General features: G+C 41.5%; 1 protein-coding gene and 1 long non-coding RNA gene across 4 annotated transcripts in view; one reads left to right on the top strand and one right to left on the bottom strand.

Moving 5' to 3' along the window:
• The window catches only part of OSBPL11 (oxysterol binding protein like 11), a 50,127-nt gene that overhangs the window by 20,532 nt on the left and 12,144 nt on the right, over positions 1-17,451 (top strand). For all 3 annotated transcript variants that reach the window (XM_083585042.1, XM_083585043.1, XM_083585044.1), the window contains exons 2-7: positions 4,552-4,620; positions 8,436-8,611; positions 10,374-10,453; positions 11,311-11,490; positions 13,815-14,016; positions 15,193-15,338. In XM_083585042.1, coding sequence (XP_083441168.1) covers positions 4,552-4,620; positions 8,436-8,611; positions 10,374-10,453; positions 11,311-11,490; positions 13,815-14,016; positions 15,193-15,338 — 853 coding nt within the window. The remainder of the gene's footprint in view (positions 1-4,551; positions 4,621-8,435; positions 8,612-10,373; positions 10,454-11,310; positions 11,491-13,814; positions 14,017-15,192; positions 15,339-17,451) is intronic.
• LOC310749480 lies at positions 908-16,903 on the bottom strand. Its single transcript, XR_014541649.1, has 2 exons — positions 16,201-16,903; positions 908-2,508 (listed from the first exon to the last, which is right to left on the bottom strand). It is a non-coding gene; the product is annotated as an uncharacterized lncRNA (long non-coding RNA).

A 17,451-nucleotide genomic window follows, 5' to 3' on the forward strand; every position in this document is an offset into this window, starting at 1 on the left:
CAGTGCATTAACTCTTTTAAGTGGTGCTTAAGCTAAATGTTTCTCCTGTAGATGCTGGATAAAAATGACTTTCTTTTCTTCAGATAGTGGGTATTTAACTAAGAAGTGCTCTTGAACAGTAGCACAGAATGATAGCAGTTTCATTTGTATTGTGAATGTCAAGCAGGATAGCGCTACTTCTTCCTTGCATTTAAAATCAAAGTTTGGGACACATTGACATTCCTTCCTGGAGGTGACTTTCATAGCCAGTGCATTTTCTTCTGATACATACTGTTGTTTGCCTACCTTGCTGGTACATAATTATGGTAAATTAATATAGTATTAGCAAAAGTAATGCTTTTGCTGAACCAGAGGAAGCTGGAAGATAATGGGTAACGTTCAACTAACTTTTCCTGTCAAGGATTTCTTCTTGCACATTGGGACCTTCTCCCTCTTCCCCCTCCCACACTGTATTCCTTGTACCTTCCTCACATTTTTCAGGAGTGTTCAGGGAACCCCTGGAACAAATCTAGGGGGTGCATGGGAGAAGGTTCCATTGTGCAATTAGAAATCGTTGCACTGATGTAAGGATTCAATGTAGTGCCATGTTGGGTAGAATCTCTTGTGTTCCATGTCATTTGGGTTGATTGAAGACAGACAGACAGAGATGCTGTTACAAGTTCAGCTCATTCACTGTGATCAGCAACCAGTCACTTAACAAAGAATATGCGGGGTTTTTTTGTGTTTTTGTTGTTGTTGTTGTTGTTGGGGGTTTTTTTTGTTAGACATTGATGGCTAGAAATATTTCCTCTAGCCTTTTGGAAAGAGACTTTCTTCAGCAAGTGGGAAGGGCAAAGAATCTGGTGAAAAACACCAGAGACAACAATGGAATGAAGCTTTTTGTCGTATACAAGATGGACAAGAGTAATGGACAAGAGTAGTGTGTATTTTTATCACACACACACATATTGCCAACTCATTAAAAACCACAGCGATGTACAACAGAATCATGAAAACATTGTAAAATTATAAAGATAACAAAATATGGAAGAAATGACCAACACTCGGTCAAAATTATTCTCTAAAAGTTTTTGACGAAAGTGTTTCCAAAACTGGTGGCTGTCTGATTTCAATAAAAGCATTGTTCCAAATTACTAGTCTCACTACTTCAGAAGGAAAAACCAGGCTGCAGAATTCTATATTAGCTGCACTTTCCAAATCAGCCTCATGGGTAGCCCATGCATTCCAGTAGTCCAATTCAGCAGTTCCCAAAGCTTGAACTGGGATACCAAGAGACTTTTTTTTTGTATTTTCCCTAATGCTTGCACCACTATGGCTGATCTATGTCCATATGTAAAATGGTCAATTTCATTGACTAAATCATCAAAACTAACATGATTAAATCTTAATATCCTGTTCCAGAATTATTATGTAGTAAAAGAGAAAAGATGGTCAAAGGAATATCTATCTTCCTCCACATTGCAACAAGCATTTTATAGGAGCCAGATTTTAATACCATAGCCACCTGATTTATGATATACATGCCTGATTACTCTGCTGAGGCAGCCACTGATTCACACACTCATTCATCTTTACTATATTTTCTGTCTGTAATTCATCAATCTTTTCATCATGGATTTTGCTTAATTCGTTTGTTGCCGTAATTTCTGTTAAAAGAGTCAAGCCTCTGAACTACAACTTGCGGCAATTCACATGCACCTTTACAAATTGTGGGAAGGTAGTTCTGTGTTGATGTAATTTGAGAAAAAGTACTAGACACCACGTTCTGTGCCATCCAACACTTTAATAATATTGGCAGTTTGCGCCACTATGAGATGTGTTGCTCTGTCTCCCCCTTGAAATGAGTAACGTTTCTGATTCTTTTATGCTATTTCAATTATTCACACACCCTGTGAATGCAGTTCTAAAGGAAGGCACTTTGATGTAGGATTCTAAATGAAAAATAGGTCATTATATTTAGTAAATGCTTCAGTTCAGCTTGCATCTAGGACAGGTTCTGTGTTTTGCACATGAAATAGGCACCCAGCAGTGCTGACTTGCTTAGTAAGGCTGTGCCTAGTAGAATATCGCTGTGCCCTTAGCTGTATAGGATATGCTGATTTTGGATTTTTATAGGTCTTTTAGAGTTTCTGTAGGTTTTTAAATATTTATTCCTAGTGTTTAGGCATGCAGGGCTGATTTTCTCCCAAGTGACCACAGAGAAGCATTGCTTTACCTTGACAACTTCCCAGTGCAACATGGAATTCATTGAATGGTAGATTTTCCAGTTTGATCATTTGATGTACTTTAACCAGGGCTGGAAATATCACTTCAGAGTTACATCAACCCAACTTGGTGGGCCAGTTATAGGATCTGACTGGGGTTAGGAACCCAGAAGTGGAACTCTCCTTTTTGATTGGGCAAGTCTCATAGGTAGATCAGGGATTGTTCTTCCACTCTTTGGTAGTTCTGTGCTGGCATGTCAGGGTTTCATTCTGTCCTCTTCTGTTGAGTGTTCATGTGGACCTGCTGGAAGAGATTGCCAAAAGGATGGCAGTAACATGTCAGTATACTTGCATTACACAGCAGTATGTTTCTTTAGCAGCGGATTCACTTAGGAACAGTGTCTTAGCAGCCCATGTTGGGCTGAAGAACAGACTATATATAGAATAGATGGTGGAGCTGATGCTAACTGGGAATCCAGTGTCTAAAGGGAGGAGGGATTCTGGTGTAGGTGCTGTGGCCCATTCATTAGTGGCCCAGGCACACTCTTTAAATTGGGGATAACCAATGCAGAAGGCCTTCCCTGGTTCTTCCACCATGGCGCCTACGACTGCCAGCTTGGTAACCCTCAATATTTGGGGGGCCTTCTGCCTTGGATTTGGTTGGTCTGCAAGGATTGTGGAGGGGGGAGAAATGGTAGGAATTACTTCCTTGCTTGCCTAGTGGCCCATCCTCTTTGCTTCTTTGTTGCCTACCTGGAACTGGCAGAATAAAAATAATAATTTCAATAATAATGATATTATTATTTACCGGTATACCCTGCCCATCTGGGTGGGTTTTCCCAGCCACTCTGGGTGGCTTACAGAAGGCACTTGCTTCACCCCATGAAAGGACTGTGTGTTTTAAGAATTACACAGTTGGGCACAGAGATGGATATATATGTGTGTAGTGTCTGAGCGGGGAGGTATATTTGAATGTGTGGTTTGTGTGAGGGAGAAATGCACTTAGGCAGAGAGAGGGAGAGAGAGGTGTGTGTGAGAGAGAGAGACAGAGAGAGGTAGCAGCTTTTTACTATTTGCACCTAGTGAACTTACTTTATTAAGCTAAGATATGAAGGGTGTTCAGATGTTACATTCAACAAGTGTATGATCTGTATACACAAAGAGTTGATATGTACACTTCTACAGACATTCACATATAACATTTAATGGGTGCACAGCCTATACAGATTAGTTGAGCCGTATAGGTGGCGCTGTGGGTTAAACGACAGAGCCTAGAACTTGCCAATCAGAAGGTTGGCGGTTCGAATCCCCGCGACGGGGTGAGCTCTGGTTGCTCGGTCCCTGCTCCTGCCAACCTAGCAGTTCAAAAGCACCTCAAAGTGCAAGTAGATAAATAGGTACCGCTCCGGCGGGAAGGTAAACGGCGTTTCCGTGTGCTGCTCTGGTTTGCCAGAAGCAGCTTAGTCATGCTGGCCACATGACCCAGAAGCTGTACGCCGGCTCCCTCGGCCAATAAAGCGAGATGAGCGCCGCAACCCCAGAGTCGGTCACGACTGGACCTACTAGTCAGGGGTCCCTTTACCTTTACCTTTATCAATTAGGAAGTGCACACGCTTGCACAAACACTTACACGTATGTCAAGATTGCTTGCATCTGTGTTCAGTGCAACATGTAAACAAGCCTATGATCTTCTGAACCATGGCAGGGTTTCAGAGCTTTCTTTTAGATTTTTGGAATTGCACCAAATATTCCATTTTCCAATGAGGGTTATAATTTATAATGTGCACTTAGAGGTTCCAAGAACAGTGTGTTTGGAAATGAAAACAACTCTTTCCTTAATTACTAGTGCCCAGTGATGGATTTGCTTAACTCCATTCTGTTAAGCCTGTTCTTTTTAGCCTTAGTTAAGAACAATTTTCATAGTGAAAAGTTGTCCAAGAGCCCAGACGTAATCTTGGGGGAAATTAGAAACCTTAAGTGTGTTGAGTAATTTAATCTTAATGTTGAAGCTTTATAAATGAGAGGTGCCACGTAATTTTAATGCAGATTCAAAGTGGTTTCTGTGTCAGTAATGCTGGAATTGGCTCCCCTTAATCTGCGTAGTAGGTGTAAAGCGTCTCTGTTCTGAATCCACACTGCAAAGACAAGGAGAAGACCAAGCACTTGCAGCAGTCTCTGTTTCAGAGTCATTTGACATTAATGCTGACTTAAGAGTCAGCTTCTAAAAATAAAGTTATTGGAAGAAGATTTAGGCTGCAAATATGAAATTGCAGAACTTCTACGTGAAATGTTTTCATTGTCATTATTACTCTTTTTCTGATGGACTTTGTTCTTATATTTGTCACAGTGACCACATGGAAAATATATCGGGCTATTTAATGAAATACACAAATCTTGTCACAGGCTGGCAGTACCGGTAAGTACGGTTTCTTAAAAATTCACTGTATTACCTAATGTTGAAATGAAGTTGTCTTAATCAGTAGGCAGGGATTTGTTTTAAAATGCTGGAAATAGTCAAGGGCTGCTTTTGTTCTGTTTTAGAAAAGGGATAAGCAAACTACAGATAAAGGCAGAAGTGTTGTATCAGTAATCTCTTATTTTTGTGCCAGGCATTGATTGCCTGAGCTGTAAATGCCCTCATTTGACTAGTAGGTTTTGTGTGTTTCTGAGGAAAAACTCTGCTATGAAACACATTCGAAAAACCCAAAGCACAGTTAATATTTGGGAGTAAAGTGCAAATAATGAGGCATGCTTTGATTTCAAATGTTATATTGTACAGTACATTAGAAAAGCATAGTGTTTACAAGAGAAAATACTGCATCCCTGTTGAATATTACAGATGGCATTCTGAGATACTTCTTGGAGAATATTTAGCATACCTAGTATTTGGGGACATTTGAAAAAGGTTTGAAATGCTTGTTTTTCACAAATCTAGAGAGGCTTTGAGGAATTCAAATTTTGCTGCTGCTCGCAACCCCTGCAGTCTTTCCTTCTACCCCGAAAGCTTAATGTTATTTAGATTTGACAGATTTGGGTATGCCCCTCCTTATTTTTTTCCGGCTCTCCGAAGTATGCACTATATTTTGGTTCAGGTTAATCACATCAGTATATTTTAAAAGCCTGTTAAATTTGCTTGGACTTTAGAGCTGGTTAAGGGGAAGAATTAAAAAGTGAACCAAGCGCTTCACCTTCCTTTTCTCTCCTAATGCCTTAGTTGTATTGCATTGTGTGTTTTGAGCTAAGGGAACAGCATTTCACGATTTCCTCTAAATATCTGCTCTATCAATTTGCTTCTCCCATCTTTATTGCCTGTGCAGTTTGAACTTGAACTCTCAGTGTGTCAACAACTAGGTTTCGTTGCACTGAGGTTTCCCAAATACACATTTTGTTATTGGTACTATATAGTGATTAAACTAACCCCATAGGAAACCATTTCATTTTTATTGTCCTATAAACAGGCGGTGATGAAGCAGCAGTAGCATAATTTCATCTTTTAATAACAAAAATGGTAGTATATAATTATCATTAGTGTTATTTGGTGTGTGTGAGCCATCAGAGTGCCACAAAAGTCCTTCACAAAAAATTATCCCACTTCCCCAGCCCTGATGTCTAGGACAACTTAGCAAGTTTTTAAAATGTTTTACACATAATTTACAAGTACAGCAGCAGAAGTATGTATACCCTTAGGACCAACCCTTGCATGATATGTGACTGGATCTACCAATCTTTTTTTAGAAACAGCAGCAACCCGTTTTTTTTAAAACACAGGCATAGAACTCTGAATTTGCTCAGAGCATCAGTGCTGGGGAGGAGTCCCTAAGCCCTGTTCCCTAATCTAGATGATTTCATCCTAAATTGCTGCTGTGTTTCCCTCCCCTTATAAAGTATTCAGCAAATATATTGGCTGCAATGCACAATAACCAGTGACTGAGCCATACATCAGAAAAGGCTTGTGCAAACAGAAGAGTCTTAAGCAGGAATCTGAAACAAAGCACCAATTGTTATTGCTTAATAGTAATAGGGAAGGAGTTCCACAACCTATGCGCAGACAGTCTAAAGGACTTCTATCTTTTGGAAGCAAGGCAAACATCATGCGGCATTCTTAAAAGTTCCTTTCTGGCTAAATAAAAATATTGGGCAGAGGGTCATAAACCTGCTCTCTGGACCCTGCAGATGAGTATTGGAGATAATGCAGTGCAGTCGCTCCTGTACTAATTTCGTAGAGTAATCCAAGAGGATGCCATTGTCAGTACTATCAAAAACCATAGAAGAAGGAGAATGGTCATACTTTCTGTGACCTGCTCTTAATAAAGGTAATCCTTTGAATGACCCAAGGGTGATTCATCCCATAACCAGGCCTGAACCTAGACGGGGAAGGGTCTAGAAAATCGGTATCCTCTAGGCATGCCTGCAGTTGCTCCACCATGATTCCACCATGACTTTCCTCCTCTGAAAAGGAAGTTGCCCTATATCAAAGGTCCAGGGCAGGCTGCTTGAGGAGTGGCTACACCTCTGCTGCCTTGAGGACAGCAGGGACCCTCCCCAATGCAGAAATGTCTTGGCTACATTCTGAACCCACCCAGTCACACCCTTTCTGCTAGTTTTTATTAGCCAAGAAGAGCAGGGGTCAAGAGAGCATTGCTGCATGCACCCTGTCAGGCTGCAGCAGCTGGTTAGACATGGCAACGGACAACTCAACAGAGATGTCCTTCGGGCATCAAGTGAGTTTGTCCTCAAAAGTAGAAAGCAAAATGGTCACAAAGGGCTTCCAAGGACACTACAGGTCCACCCACAACAGCAGTTGTGATCAAACTTCAGGCCACATTAGAAAACGCAGTTGGACATTTACTGGAAGGTGCAGTGCATCTGATAAAGTTTTGCCATCTGCACTACTGCATAGTCGGCATGGTTGTGCACTCTAACTAGTGTTTGATCAGCTTCAGGATGAGACATGTGCCATTTGCATTCTAGTCATTATCCAGCCTGCTTCATCTTCTATGCTCCTTAGAGTACCATGGGGCTGCCTGGACTCTGCAGCACCTGAGAGGACACTCAAGGTCAATTGTGTGTTATCTCACTTTTTCTCAATGTGATGAAATCTTCAACAGGTTCACCTGTGGGAAATCCTCCAGATATCATTCAGGAATCCCTTGGATTCCATAAATCTCAGGGGTAGGCTATCCCTCTTGGTCCTCCATCCCTGTAGGGAGACACTGGCACCAGAAGTCCACACTTTCCCAGTAAGTGGTCTATCCGTGACAGTAAAGGGGTATCCTTTCAGGGATATCCTTTCAGATATCCTTTCAGGGGTATCCTTTCAGACTGCTCCTCTCATTGTTCAGAGCAAAAACCACATTCAGGGTATGCTCTGTCCTGTGTGGTTTGCCAACAGTCTGTTGTGGCATTCCCATCATAGCCATGGTGGCTAGGAAATGCCAAGCTGGACTGATAGTAGACCCCACATGAAAATTGAAATTGCCTAGAATAATTGTCCTTGTTCTTCCAAAATCTTACCAGAGACCACTTCAGCCATTTCAGTCGCTGAGGTTACTGAGCAGCAAAGGGGGATGGCACAGCAGTGATATTCCTAGTTTGTTTTTATGGCCCAGCACCAGATGCAGACCCTCTAAGCCAGTTCCAAGTTCAAGAGGTTTTCTGGTGACGAGAGAGTATTCTGATGAACTTTGGTGACCTAATCCCCCAGCATTCAGGCCTAACCCTGTGCTGCTCTGAAAAGCCCCACCACCCCCACATCAAAAGCATTCGTCTCGGTAGCAGCGCAGAGTCACATACCAAGGGAAGAAATAATATTTTTCTAAGGACAAAATGCCCACGAACATGTACAATTCCTTCATGGTAGAAGGGCTTCCTTGCCAGTCTGGGGAACTGCAGGATCTGAGGTCCTGTCCCTCAGCCTGTACATTTAGCATGACTGTGGACCCAGAGGCAGCTTATTCACTGAGTGAGGAGTCAATTTATTGAACTAACAGGAAGAAACTGGTAATAGCTGGCGGACTGGTCTTCAAGGCAGACAATGACTGCCCTTGGCTTCATGGAATATTTGATCAGTCAGTTGATGGGCATTCCAAAACTAATCATTTCTATTATTGACACAACCCAGTTTTCTGTAATCCCAAAATATCTAAATATGGCCATCTGCGTAAAGAGTAATTTGTTTAACCTTTAGTCTTGCTTTACTCTTACATGGTGTATTTCCCTCAAAACTTACAGGTATTTTGTCTTGAACAATGAAGCTGGTCTCCTGGAGTATTTTGTGAATGAACAGCTGAGAAACCAGAAGCCCAGGGGTACATTACAGCTGGCTGGAGCTGTGATCTCTCCTAGTGATGAAGATTCTCATACATTCACAGTGAATGCAGCTAGTGGAGAACAATATAAGCTGAGAGGTAAGACTCCGTAGTTCTTGGACTTCCCCACTAGGAGGAAGCCTTGCCTCTTCTTTGCTGGTCTTTGGGTAGCTGTCTTCTTCAAGTCAGTGTCTGCTTGCTGTTTTGTACGTTCTGAAAAATTACTGTGTCTGAATTTGAACAATTTTTTTTTAACAAATTAAACTGCTAGAGGTAAAAAGCACTTTCTTTTTACATAAAAAATGCATAGTAGACAAGAGAAATACTAAAGATAAGTGAAATCCTCTAATTTAAGAATAATGACTATAACACAAATGTTGGTGAATATAACGTCTCCAAGTGGTAAAATATTTATATGCATATTATAGTAAAGGTAAAGGGACCCCTGACAATTAGGTCCAGTCGTGACCAACTCTGGGGTTGCGGTGCTCGTCTCGCTTTATTGGCCGAGGGAGCCAGCGTACAGCTTCCGGGTCATGTGGCCAGCATGACTAAGCCACTTCTGGCGAACCAGAGCAGTGCACGGAAACGCCATTTACCTTCCCACTGGAGTGGTACCTATTTATCTACTTGCACTTGACGTGCTTTCAAACTGCTAGGTTGGCAGGAGCTGGGACCGAGCAATGGGAGCTCACCCCGTCGCGGGGATTCGAACCGCCGACCTTCTGATCGGCAAGCCCTAGGCTCTGTGGTTTAACCCACAGCACCACCCGTGTCCCTATGCATATTATAGGTATATACAAAACTATACATTGTAATTACCGTGTGTTCTTGAGATTTATTCAAGTTTTTAAAATATATATATTTTAAACAACTGAAATCATGTTAACCATTCCACTTTGATAATTGGCATAAAAACAGTCACATTTTTTCTATATTCATCGTCTGGGGAGAGTGGTGCTTTTAGTCAAAACAAGAGATGTAACCAATCAATGTGCTGTAAATTTTTACTAAAATACATAGTTGCAAAATGTGACTGCTGAAGAATGAGTGCTGATAGGTCTTCACCCTTTTACACAGGCGTTCAGACAAATGCCACATTTCATTGAAGAGGAGTTTTCTGTTGTAGTTCAGACTGGAATGTTTCTTCTGACTCATAGTGAATACTTGCAACACTTAGTATATCTTACAGTTGCACTTATCTGATTCCCATATTTGTCCCAGCCCAGTCAGTGGATTGTGAAAAGGTGTGGGTGTGTTAGAACAGTGTTTCCCAACCGGGGGCCACCAGGATATTCTAGGGGGGCCCCAGGTGAAAAATGCATAAATGGGGGCCACAGCAAGAGGCCATGGGATCACAGAGGGAAGTGAGAAGTGAAGAAGAAAAATCCTGATTGGCTGACTGTCCATCAATCACAAGCGGGTAAGGGGGCAGCCCACCAGGGCTTAGCACTCCTTTTTGACATGTGCACCCTCCTTTTTCAGTATAGCTTCCTCAGAGTGCAGGAGGAGTTGTTTTAGTTCAACATTTGCCATTGTTTGCTGTAGAAAAATTTTTCCTCTACTTTTGCTGTGGCCCTGGCATCACCTAAAAGCGTACTGTGGACAACCAATGCTACATCGATCACAGAACCATTGCAGTGGGAGGTTAGAGTTATGATATGCCGCAGGATAACACCCAGTAACCCAAAGCAAGAAGTGCCACAGGTTGTATCTATGCCACATTTTGCGCACCCTCTCCTTCTGCATTCCTGGAAGTGACGTTCCCTAAACAAAACTTAACTTGAAATAAATAATTATATTCTTGCCTTGTTTGCCTCTGAACTTCCTTTTCCTTCTGATTTTTTTTTTTTAAATCCAGCTACTGATGCCAAAGAACGGCAGCATTGGGTCAGCAGGCTTCAGATATGCACACAGCACCACACTGAAGCAATTGGAAAGGTACTGTCTGTAACGTATACTTTAAGTTATGCAGCAGTTATTTAAACTGCCCATCAATTATGTAGCTTAAAGGGTCATAATTACAATTGCTGAAGAAGCGTCAGCCTACCATAGAAAGATGACAGCAATGCCAAGATGAATTAGGTTTTAATGATGTTTTATTTGAAATGTGATGCTGCAAACTTAAGTGTGTATTTGTTGTAATAGTTGAATAGCGGGGACCACCTCTGATTGCCACTGAAGTGACTTCTCCGTAGCGTCTTATGGCACTGTTCAGTAAAACCTAAATAATCTGACAGGTATTTAGCTAAACACCCAGAGAAGGAAATTCTACAACTTTCCAACTAGGTTTGGCTTTTTGCGTGGACCACTGTGTCTTCTGCACTTGGGATATCTGAAGTCTGTTTCCTTAAATTGTAATGGCAATGCAGTCCTTAGAACTAAAACTGCAGCCCTTTCACTTAGGAGTAATTGTTGTTGAACCCAGTGGGATGGACTTCTGAGGAAGCATGCATGGGATTAGACTGTGAATCTGTTTTTTCTTGTAGATGTAATTTAGGTGTACAGTGCGTACAGCACAACAGAGAAGGTGTCTCTTTTCTTTTGTACACTGAAGCATGGTGCGGGAGATGGGCCAGTAGCCCCATGGCTGCTAGTTCCGCATTCTGAAGAATATTTAGTATTGGTCAAGGCCTGAATATATGTTGATGATTTAGCCAGTCCTCAGGGTTTTCTAAATTACTGAGTGCATATTCTAATAGTATATCTATGTACTTAATATGTATATAAGTAAAAAAAAGGTGGAGACTTAAAGATTAGTTTTCAAGTATTTCCTAATATGTATGTTTGTTCACCAGAACAATCCTCCTCTGAAATCTCGCAGCTTCTCTCTCGCATCTCAAGGAAGTGGCTCCCCTGGTGTGCAAAGAAGACCCAGCCAAAATGCAGCTTCCTTTTTTAATGTTGGGCATCACAAGCTGCCAGCTGGGAGGAGAATTCCCATTTTGCAGCCAGATCATTTAATCGATGTACGAGAGGTTAGTATAATCTTAACTTTTTTTTACCAGTTTCTTGGTTAAGAAGAGCTTGCTTTGGGAAGCAAATAGTCCCTGTACTATCTGAAATTCAGCACGATAATTGGATTTATGATAATAGTAATTTACACATTGCAGCGTCAATGACTTATTCTGGTTATTTTTCCCTTAATCTACTCAGGTTGAGGTTGGCAGTGAGCACTGAGCTCAACATGTGCTCTCATTCTTCGCTGCCTTAATCATGGGTCGCTAGTACAAAACTAGTAATTGATAAACTGCTATTTCCATTCTCTATACTTCTTTATCTGGGTACCCGGGGGTGATAGTTGCGACTTACTCTTATTTATTTTATTGTTGGCTTCCTTGAGTATTTTGTATGGAAAGGCAAGGTATAAATGTAATAAATAAATAAATAAATAAATAAATAAATAAATAAATAATCCTTTCATGTTGAGAAATAAAATCTTACACATGGAACTAAGGGGTTACAGGTGTTATCTTGACCTAACAGGGGTGGGGAGACACCTTACTCTCTGAACTTGGGATTAGCTCTTTCTTGAAAAGCAAGCTCAGACACTTGGACCATGATTCTTTAAATTAGGAAACTGAGCAGGAAACACATGACTAGTTCCATCATCACTCCTGTAATAAGTCTTAGGGCTAGAATGTAGCACTGGATGGTGATGAAATTCTATCAGTCTCCCTCTCGTAGCCTCCCTTATATTCGTTTGAATAAGCTGTGCAGTGAATTATCTATGTAATCTGCTCTCATTGCTGGCTACAGAAGGTTGAGATCGCCATGCATAATAGATCACATAGCCAAAAAGTAGCGTGACCCAGTTGTGCTCTCAGAACTCTGTCAAGTGATCATGGACAAGACGTCCTGTGCTGCCTGCTCATCATCTGCTCAAAACAAAGTTGAAAACACTGGAGTTTAGGATCCATTGACATCCTTTTACCCTTGGGTTTTGAGGGATGAGGATATGGTAACTCCTCATTCCTACTGAGCACCAACTATGACGAAAGTCAGGGCGAACCTAGTTCGATTCAAAAGGTGGATTTCTAAAGTCTCAATAAATCCAAAGCAGAGCTATTTCTGCTACTGTGTCTTAACTTCTAGGTTGGTGCTTGGCTTTGCTCGGGCAGTGTTAACCATACCACATTTCTGGCTTTCCTCTGTCTAAAAAGAACATTAAGAACAAACAGGACAGAGAACTGGACAGGTTTGAGGCTTCAAGATGGTGAAGAATTGTGGTTAATCTTTGACTGTGGTTAAAACCAATGCTGAAGTATTTCATTCAGAGAGCGGGGGGTGGGGGGTTAAGACAAGACAAGAGGGAAGGTGCAGGACTCTGGCGATATGTGATATCTTACCTGGTTTCCATCACATCTGAAGCATCCACAAAAGATAAAACTTGTTTTGAGTAGAGAAAAGAATAGTGCTTCTTTTTAATATAGGGCTGATACTTTTGTGTAGTAGATTATTAGCACGAATGTTTCTTCCATTCCGGTTCAGCCCAAGACATTTCACAGTAAATGGCTGTCTTCTCCACCTTCCCCCACCCCAACCCACTGGCCCAACCAAGGCTAACTGTGTTATTTTGGAATGCGAGGCAAAAAGGCCCACAATCGCCTCTCCCTGGCAATAAAAAATGCAATACTAATAAATAAAATAACTAAAAATTTGCTGCCATAGGTTTCAGCAAAGGAGTGGAATGTGATCATTTATATGATTATGGTTCTAAAGGAATGGATTCGCACCATCATATGGTGCTTTTAAAAATAGATGTGTGTGTGTGTGTGTGTTTGCTTATTTAGTCTGAATACGCAATATGTTCTTGCTGGTTTGAATGAGTAGGTTATCCAAAAAAACTGGCTAGGTGAGTTTAGATAGAGTTATTTCCCAAGATAATTTGACTAAAGAATCACCTGAGGTCTCAAGCCATTTCTGCAATGCAAGGCAGGCCCTATAATTAGGCAGAGACCTGGGAGGCAATGGAGGCAGACACACCCACCCCAGATGTTTTTGCTGAGCCCTTGGCTGTTCCTTTTTGCTGGAAGGCAGGCTACGTATGACCTGTCCTGCGCCCCCATAACTAGCCGTTAGCTCTTGGGCATGGTGAAGGACATTGTTCCACTGCCTCCACTGAAGTAGGAAGTAGCTTCATTTAACAATCTATATAGTTTGGATGTTTGATGAGTGCTCTTTTCATAATGTTACGTTGGCACACTGAATTTGAATAACAAGGAGTTATAGGTAAATGAGAGTTCAGCTGATGTTTCAGATGACCCAAACCTCAGCCTTTTGTGCATTGCTTGCCTGCTAGATGATGTCGCAAGCTGAGGGACAGCAGAGAGACTTGATAAGGAACATAGAATGTCTTCCTTCCTCTGGCCATCTTTCTTCCTTGGACCAAGACCTGCTGATGCTCAAGGCAACCTCTATGGCCACAATGAATTGCTTAAATGATTGTTTCCACATTCTTCAGCTCCAGCATGCATCGCAACAAAAAGGATCCTTACCTACTGGTGAGTTATATTTGCTCTGTCTTCTTCTTTTAATAAAGCCTTGATTTGATCTTTCTCTTCTGTGCAAAATAGGAAACATATTTAAATGCCTACAGTACTTTGGAGATCTTACGTTCCCACTTTGCTGCTTGCACTTTAGCATTTGCCTATCATGAGTTTACATCACTCCTTCCATGGAATTCACAATGGTGTACATGGCGTTCCTAAGTGGTCGACATCCAGGCACCAGTCAGTCCCAGACCAGACCTGCTTAGTTTCCAAATGGTGGTGGCCTCATGTGCCTTCAGATCATACCCAAAGGGGAATGTTCAGTCAACCTAGATAGCTGCTGCTGCTGAACTTCCCCAGGGTCCTTGTATGGTGTAACAGCTCAGCTCAGAATCCAGCACTGTGATCGGCAGAAGATGCCAAGTTACCAGTAATGTTTATGTCCCAGATTGACTGTTCTTTTATTCAAGTTTGTGTATGTGTTTCTTTTAATAGGGCATTATTAGAGTCTACACACACTAGTCTTTGAGAACAGAATGGAACATTTTCATTATTGATGAGGAATTGTATCCATTCCGATAGACTAGCTGGGGGGTAATTGGAGACACCAGAATCATTAAACGAACGGGTGACAGTTTTCCAAATGATGCAGCTTTTATTTTCAAGCAACTATTATTTATTCAACAGAGATTTATTCAGCTGTGCAAAGCCAAGTATTCCCCTCTCCCCCGTCAATGCCCCAACAAGACCTCTGGCAAAACGTGTGTTCTTTAGTTTTAGCTTTACTTCCTAGAAATAAATTGCAGTTTGCAATTGTTTCCCCCTAATGGTGTTGCTAGAATGTCGATGCTGCAACCTGTCCAAAGGGATTACGTAACAACCCTGTCTTATTGGGTTCTTTAACTGGTGTCTGATTACACCTTTCGTAACTCCATCTCCTCCTACGCCGGAGCAAGTTGTGTGTTTCATCATGGCCCAATCACAGGCATCATTCTAATGACCCGGAGAGGTGGTGTTCTCCTGCACCCATCTTTGTTTTTTTGTAGCTGTTTGAGCAAGCTCAGTTGCTTTTTAGTCATTTTGGGGGGAGGGGGGAGCAAAGCTGCTTAATGACAGTTGCCTTTTTGAAAAACAAAATACGCTTCTAGAATATGAGCAAGTTTCAGCGTAAACTCTCGTTTGCTTCAGGGACAACTATCAGCTGGTTGGAACCAAAGATCTCCCTGCCAAACCACTTCAAAAATGGAGCAGATCAGAATTTCCCAGCAGATCAAAACAAGCCATCATCGATCAGAGAGGAGCAGTCCATTTCAGGTTCCAGTCAGCTAACCAGGGTAAGGTTAACATGAAAGCCCCTGTTGTGTGCTTTGTTTTTGGTTTTTTCCTCCTTTACTTAAGAAATGGGGACGGCTCAGGCTTTTAATATACTACTATTTTGAGTAGGCATCATTGAGAAAAATCAGAGTGTAAACAGTTTCTGTGAGTGTAAACAGGAAAAAGTAACATAGTATCAATACAGGTATCACTTTTTAAGTTGTAGGTTTTTCCCTTCTGTCATTAACAGGAGGAAATATGGAAAAGCGAGCATTGATGAAAGGAATAATTAAGTAAATTATAATAAATCCCATGCAGTTAAATATAGTTACAAAGCCATAAGCAGATTAAACGGTGAAAACCTTTCCAGGTATATGTCCCCAAATCAGTCAAGATAAAGTGAGAATGCAATTGGATGTTTTTAATATATATTTTTTGTCACTTAATCTATAGATACTTAATCTATAGATACCTTTCTTAAAAATTAAGAAAGCAGATTAGAATTGTAATGGGGCAACAAGCTGTAAGATCTCATTGTAAAACTACATATCTGATCTTAAAATATCTTAAATTGAAAGGATATAATGAAAGCTATAAAAAAATTGTAATATGACCATATTTCAGAAAGCAAACCATGACCCTTGGCACGAATGAAAGTTGTAGTCAATGGATGCTGTCATTTCTTCATTTCCCACATTAAAAATGAAGAAATTTAGTGATTGCCCATTTGATTTAAACTTTACTTAAAGTGTGTGTGTGTTTAAGTTTTTTAATGAGTTGGAAGCCAAAGCTAGCCTTTGAATCATGGTTGCTTCCAAACAAGAAACTGAGTTACAGAAGTGGAATACGCTTACCGGAAGAATGTGATGCCAGTATACTTACTGACAGTTCAGCAGCTGTCCGCACCCTGGAGAGACAATGCAAGAAAATAGGTTCCCTTTCTCTGCCTGCCCCGTCATGGCTGCTGCTCCTGTTCTGATGACTGCTGTTTACAGCTTTTCTTTACTTCTCCCTGGTTACCACCATACTTTGCTCTAGGAGATGGCAAATTCCCACTACACACCCTGTTGCTTGCAGCACTTGACGGTGTTACCTAGAAGAGTTACTGAATTGTACCTGAAAAGACCTGGTGCCCAACCCATTCTTCACTGAGGCAGAAATCTCCACACACCCAGGCATTCCTAAATGATGAGTGTATGTAACTGAATAGAATTCGGAGGGCAGTATGCCGTGAGCAGGGAACTTCAAGGCTGGGAGAGGAATACAAGTAAATACAAATACAAGGAAATAAATAAACTCATTTAGTAAGATGAAACTAGATGATTTAAAATGAAATCACACCTCCCTCATCAGCCATAGGCAAGAGTCAGTTTCATAGCCCACTTCCTATGCTGTTCTTGCTGCCCCCTCAGCCTCTGCTCCTGTATCCCCTGTTCCTTAGTATTCTCTCCCAGTTGCTGGAATGAGCAAGGCCTGTTGCAAAGCTTTTGAGTTTCCACAATAGCAGTAGTAGTGTGAATGTGGCTGTTCTCTCAGCTACTTTTCTGCCTGCACTGGGATGACTATCCACCATAGTTCCATCTTAGAAAAAAGAGCAAGCAACATTTAAGGTGAGAAGCCAAATAAGAGAGGTGTGTATGCAGAGCTGTGGTGGCTGCTGAGAAATAGTACTTGCTGCCCAAATAAGGCCAAGGCACCTGCCTACAGGAGGGAGTGCTAAACAAACCAGTGGACTAATTGGTCTGAGTTGTGGGGAAATTAATTCAGGTATCCCAGCAGTTCTCAAACTTTCTACCCCCAGGGCCCACTTAAGAGGACTGAAGGCTACCACTTACAAAACTGTTGGGTCTCAGGGCAGGGGCAGAAACAATTACAAAATGGTGGCAGGTAGACAGGCATAATCAGCTGGCAGTTACTGAACATTGCTCTTTATTGATATCTATTTCCACTTCAGAAATCTCTAAATTCCCTGGCAGAGCGATTTCCTTGTGGCAAGAAGTTCCACAGTACAGATACTGGCCCTGAGGTGGTATGACTCAGCCTGTCCGTTTTAGGTAGAATTTGCTGATTCAGAGGCTCTAGATGGAGAAGTCTTTTTATATTATACTCTCCCCCCTTTTCAAAGTCTTTATT

The sequence above is a fragment of the Podarcis filfolensis genome (genome assembly GCF_964270895.1).
Source record: "Podarcis filfolensis genome assembly, chromosome: 1".
Taxonomy (NCBI): Eukaryota; Metazoa; Chordata; class Lepidosauria; order Squamata; family Lacertidae; genus Podarcis; species Podarcis filfolensis.